At 41.5% G+C, this 5,737-nt stretch overlaps 1 protein-coding gene across 1 annotated transcript; it reads right to left on the reverse strand.

The window, feature by feature from the left end:
- Positions 1 to 3,116: 3,116 nt before the first annotated feature.
- Positions 3,117 to 5,416, reverse strand: LOC136515546 (RHOMBOID-like protein 3). Its single transcript, XM_066509105.1, has 3 exons — positions 5,397 to 5,416; positions 3,380 to 3,543; positions 3,117 to 3,295 (listed from the first exon to the last, which is right to left on the reverse strand). The coding sequence occupies exons 1-3, from the start codon at positions 5,414 to 5,416 to the stop codon at positions 3,117 to 3,119; spliced, it is 363 nt and encodes a 120-aa protein (XP_066365202.1).
- Positions 5,417 to 5,737: the final 321 nt, after the last annotated feature.

Below are 5,737 nucleotides of genomic sequence, written 5' to 3' on the forward strand. Positions count from 1 at the left end.
GGGTTCATCGTGCCTGGATTTTCTGGTGAGGCGTCCAAACAAAAAAGGAAATCACGAGCACAAGATTTTGGACCGGAACATGAAATTTTGTTAGGCTCGGGCTGGGCATTTCAATCGTACGGCGGTCAAATTGCACGCATGCGCACTGGCCCCGCTTGAGCTACAGCCCCATCTCCAACGGAGTGCAGTAGCGAGGGAAAAAGTTCACGTTGTCCTCCTCAAATTTCACGAAAGTCTATTTTTTCTCTCTGAACTCCAAAGGCAAAACACCTCCTCAACTTTTAAAACCGTTAATCTTACCTCCCTGACCCTGTTATAAGCAGTTTTGAAGGCGATTTATCTTTTTTTATTTTGACTAAATTTTTGAAAAATCACAGTAAATCACAGAAAAATCATAAAATAAAAAATTCAATTTTGTTAGACTCCAAATGAGTAGATCTAAACAATGAATATATAATATGGTATGCTTTAGTATAAAGTTTTTGTTGTGGCTTTAGATCTACGCTCTTCTGTAATTAACTGAAATAATTCATAGCTGCAGTTTCTATGATTCAATTATAGTGAATTTTTTATGGTGCACTAATTATTGTATGCTTAAACTATAGTAAAAATTTAATACTTATTGGATCGTGTATAACTTAGTTATATATTTTATTTAGGTTTATTGTTATATATTTTATTTCTGGTAGCATTTATTTTAGTTTTCAGTCTTGTTTTTTTAGTGTATTTTAGTTTCAGTTTTCATTCAAGTGTTTTATAATATTTTTTCGTTTAAGTTTTCAGTCAAGTTTTTCTAGTTTCACTTTTTTAACTTTTTAGTTTCAGATTTTAGTCATTCTTTTACGTTCGAATGTCTTCCTAAATCCTGCATATTAGTTGCCTTACCTAAAATATATAAGTTGCTACAAAAGGGTAGCCATTGCACACATAAGCAGGGGCGGAGCTACATGGTGGTCCGGGTGGTCCGCGGACCACCGGCCGGTGCATACCAGGCCCATAGATATAGGAAAATTCAGTCAGATCGGATACGTACGTCCGAGCGTCCGTGGCCTCCGCGAATACGCCCTGCGGCCGTTCGGCGCTCCTTCGTATTTCTCCGTGCGGCCGCTATGCGCCCCTTCGTATCCCCTTGATGAGTTGTGCTTCATAGAATTCGATATACCAAACGATAGTGGCGGCGGCGGGTCGGCGGCAGGCGCTGGACGACGAGCAGCCGCACACGTGAGTCATCTCCAGGTATACGTCTCAACATCTTCATCCAATTAGCCTGCTCGTTTAGTCATGTTTCCTTTTTTTTCTCTTCCAATCTCTCCTTAGAGCTAGAGAATAAGTAAATTAGCCCTAACTCGAGCAGAACGCATCAGCAATGGCTGGTGGCTACCAGCCGGTGATCAGCGACACCGATCCATCCACCATCAGGCATCAGACGTTCAGAAGCCGCAAGCCACAAGATACACAAAACTTTATTTTATTTTGTGTCATTAGATTATATTATTGCACGGTCGCATTGGACTATTTAATTTTAATTGTAGGATAAGATTTTTTTGTGTAAAATTGATTATTGGAATGGTAAATTAAAACAATATTTTTTATTCTCTTGCAGACTTATAGAAATATGAAAAGGAGTGGTGATACTGCCTCTCTTTTTCAAAAATATGCATCAAAGAATATATTCTGCAACGACCTTTATCAAGAATAAGTTGAAAAACTCTGTATGCCTTTTTTTCTTTAATTGTGTTTTGTATAATTCATATACTTATGTACCGACATGTTAAATTTAGTTAACAAAATTTTCGATAATGGACCACCATAGGTACAAATCCTGACTACGCCAATGCACATAAGTGACACAAAAGATTTTGCCCTTCCGTTTTAGTTTTCAGTCAAGTTTTTCTTTTTAGTTTTTTTAGTTTTAGTGTTCAGTCTTGTTTTTTTAATCTTCTTTAGTTTTAGTTCTCTGTTTTTTCAGTTTTTTAGTTTCATTTTTTTAGTATTTTTTTAGTTTCAGATTTTAGATTTTTATTTTTTTTAGTTTCAGATATCAGTCACTCTTTTAGGTTTAAATGTTGTCCTAAATTCTACATATTAGTTGCCTCACCTACAATGTATAAGTTGCTACAAGAGGGGTGCATCTTATCTTATTTTGAGGTTGCTACTCTCGTCTTTTTAATAAATATCCCTCCAATTTTCTACTAGTCATGTTGTACTGTTTATATAGTGGGTTTTATAATAACTTACCCCTATAGTTGGTAGCTTACGCAATGCTTGTTCTAATAATTTGCCCCTAGATTCCAGCTTGTCTTGTTTTGTATCACTGCCCTCATTTTTTAATAAATGTCCCAATGAGTAGCAAGTCATGTTTCCTTCCTTTTTGTAATGTGTTTGATAATAACTTACCCCTTAATTGACAGCTTATGCAATGCTTATTTTAATAATTTACCTCTTCATATAGCTTATCTTATTTTGGCCCGTTAGTCTCTTTAGGGGGTTAGTACCTTTATTTAAATACTATATAAAAAATTTATGATATTACCATGATAACAACGGTGTGGGAAAAACTTTAGTATATTTTTTAATTAGTAACTTTAGTATTACATAGTAGTAACTTCTTTGACAAATCTCTTCACATTTACACATAAAATTGCTAATAGAATAAAATTCTTTAAAATATTTGCAAGTGCAGTCTAGTTTTAATCACCTCGTCACGTAGAACGTACTAGTGCAGACGAAATTGAAAATGAATACGCCATTCAAAAGTTATAGCAATTTAAAGAAAATGTTTTGATTTAGTTTGCTTACGTCAGCTTTTTTGTCAGCTTGTATGCACTGTTGTCGGGCACATCCGCACATGCAGCAGAAAAGCGGGGGACGGCCGGACTGGAGTAGGGATTGCAGTGATGTCGGGCGGAAAGTCGCGCGCTCGCCTTTTACCGCGACCGGTCAACTCGCAGGCCGGCTCGTTGGCGGCCGACCGCTGACCTGTCTCGCTTGCCGCAAAGTTTATTAGTGAACTTGTGGCTTGTCATAAAGCTACGGATCTTACGGACAAGTGTTCCATGGACACAACAAAATTGTGTGCAAAACTCGTAAGACCCGCAAGACGTACAGTACAATATCTATGTATTGAAAATAGAAACAGAGTAAACGGTCCAGTTGGTGAAGAGCTTGGACAGCATGGCACCAAGGAGTCCGAACAGAGCTCCAGAAGCGCCGACAGAGATGGTGTTCCTGATGAACAGAGATGAGAGCACGCTGCCTCCAACGCCAGAAACAAGGTAGATGATGCCAATTCTCACTATAAGGAAACGGGAATGCAGATCCAGATCAGACATAGTTCTACTCAAGCAGGACGGTGTTAAGTTCCTACAGCCGTGCATACCGTATCCAAACTGTTGCTCAAGTCTGAGTCCGATGAGCACGAGGCCGATCATGTTTGCTAGAAGGTGGGCAACACCGGCGTGCAGCCAGATGCAGGTGAGGAGCCTCCATCCTTGGTACTCCTGCACAACTTTGTCCCATACAAGTGCCCCCAGCTTCTGCAGCCTGCGGGAAACAAGGTGCTCTGATCAATGTGAGAAACCGTTCATCGTCCATCCATCGATCCAAACAATTTCGAGTTGCGTTTACTTTGGGCAAAGTAAATTTGTACTTGAGTGGCAAACCAATCAGAGATAGTAGAGCAGAGTTGGTGATGAAATCTTTTCTCTATATGAATCCATTACGATCTGTCATCTGTATGTAGCATTGCTTCATCTATATATGAGATAGTCGCCGTTCCTCCCGCCCTTCTCCACGTTGTAGTGCGCGGCGGCCATGGCGGTGGTGGACTGGTGCTCGCAGCGCGCGGCGGCCGTTGCGGTGCGGTGGGTTCGCGTCCGGTGCGGCGGTGTTGCGTGCTGAAGCGGCTGTGACGAGGTGGTGGTAGGGTTTAGGAGATGCAGTTGTTGCGGGTCTTATGGGTTCTTGCGAGCTTTGTCTTTTGCCCAACGGGCTTGGCGGGTTCAAAGACGTTGGGCCACAAAAAATTTATAGCTGGGCCACTACAGCCACGAAGGAAAACTTTGCGGGGCGAGTGTGCGGGTCTCGTTAAGAGCCCGCCCCGCCTGCAACGTGAGCGACCGGTCGCGCTTTATTCCCTCCAAATCATAAGCAGTACTTCCTCCATCATAAATTACAAGACATTTCAAGAACATCGGAGAGTTAAAAGGATCTTAAATTTAAGTAAATTTATATAATAAGATAATAATATTTATGATACCAATAAAGTATTATGATATTCTTTATTAATTATATTTTTATAATATACCTATTTGATGTCATAAATCTTTATAATTTTCTCGATAATTTAAAATGGAGAGAGTGGTTTACAAAGATCGACACGAATGATTATTCCTGTTGAAAATGCTACAGCTTACTTGCACAGTGGCGTGTGAAGTGGTATGATTAATAGCCTAACATCAAAATGAACAAGGCGTGTTAATATCCGCCATTCTTGCCTGTCAAGCTAAACATCTTCCCTCTTGTTTGTGGTTTTTTGCAATCTTCATCACCACATGTGGCATGTGGTACAGTTGTATTGGTTCGTTAGAATTGATGCAGCACAGGCCGGAGGCTCCAAAAATATATCATGGGTGCATTCTTGAATTTTGAACAATACAAGCTGCCAAGCCAGACACATGGCTTCTGCTTCAAGTACTGGACTAGAGACCATGAGCACCCCCACAGGGCCACAAGCCCACAACCACAAGCGGAGTTCTTATTCCAATAGAAATAGTTTTTTTTATATAATTTTTAATATATAACGTTAAAGCACAGTACATCAATGTGAGAAAAAAATTCATAGATTACAAAGGAATTCCCAGATTATAAAGCACAGTCAAGTAAAAGCTACTGCTGATTTGCTTCTGTAGACATAGGTGATGCTTCCATCGGGGGCGCGAGTCTGCCGGGGCCACAGGGCCCACGAGAAAGTGGCCACGACCAAAACATCGAGGGTCCTCGTTCTCGCACTCCGATAGCATAGTCGACGCTCCTCTCGACTATCTTATCGGTTTGTGTCTTTGAGGATAAGTAGTCTTTAGCTGTAGATAGGATGAAAGTTTTACTGGACCCATGAAAATGGATTCACAGCCACCAATACCAAATCTGAGGACTTGATTCAACTCACGTTAACACCAATGACTGATTAACCACCTCCATATCTACCGTACAACGGAATGGCAGAACTATGCAGATTGAAAAGATGCTGTGCATGCAGTACACCCCATCCAAATTGAAAGACTGAGAGACGTTGAGGCCCTGGCTTGGATGGCACGCGTCATCAGGAGCGAGCCGAGAAGGACAGCAGAACCAACTGGAGCCGAGAATGACAGCAGAACCAACTGGATGTGGAGCACGTAGCAGATGTGGGCCCCATAGCACAGTAGCTGGGACCCGCCCTGAAACACAGGACTACAGGAGAACCGAAAAGGAATCCCAACGTCGTACCTTCCTCGGAAAACCGCCGCCGTCTGCCTGCCTCGACCGGCAGGCCATGTTTGACGAGTGTCTCACGCACTCGATAACGGTTGATATACATTCGACAAATACTTGTCAAAGAGCGTTCGGTAAATAGTTTATCGGCAAAGATTTCTTTGCTGAGTGCACTTTATCGTACACTCGGCAAAGCCTTTGTCGAGTGCTAATTTGACACTCGGCAAAGAAAAGTCGCCGTGACAGCGAGCGCCACCGTGACGGC

The sequence above is a fragment of the Miscanthus floridulus genome, chromosome 17, assembly GCF_019320115.1.
Source record: "Miscanthus floridulus cultivar M001 chromosome 17, ASM1932011v1, whole genome shotgun sequence".
Classification (NCBI taxonomy): Eukaryota; Viridiplantae; Streptophyta; class Magnoliopsida; order Poales; family Poaceae; genus Miscanthus; species Miscanthus floridulus.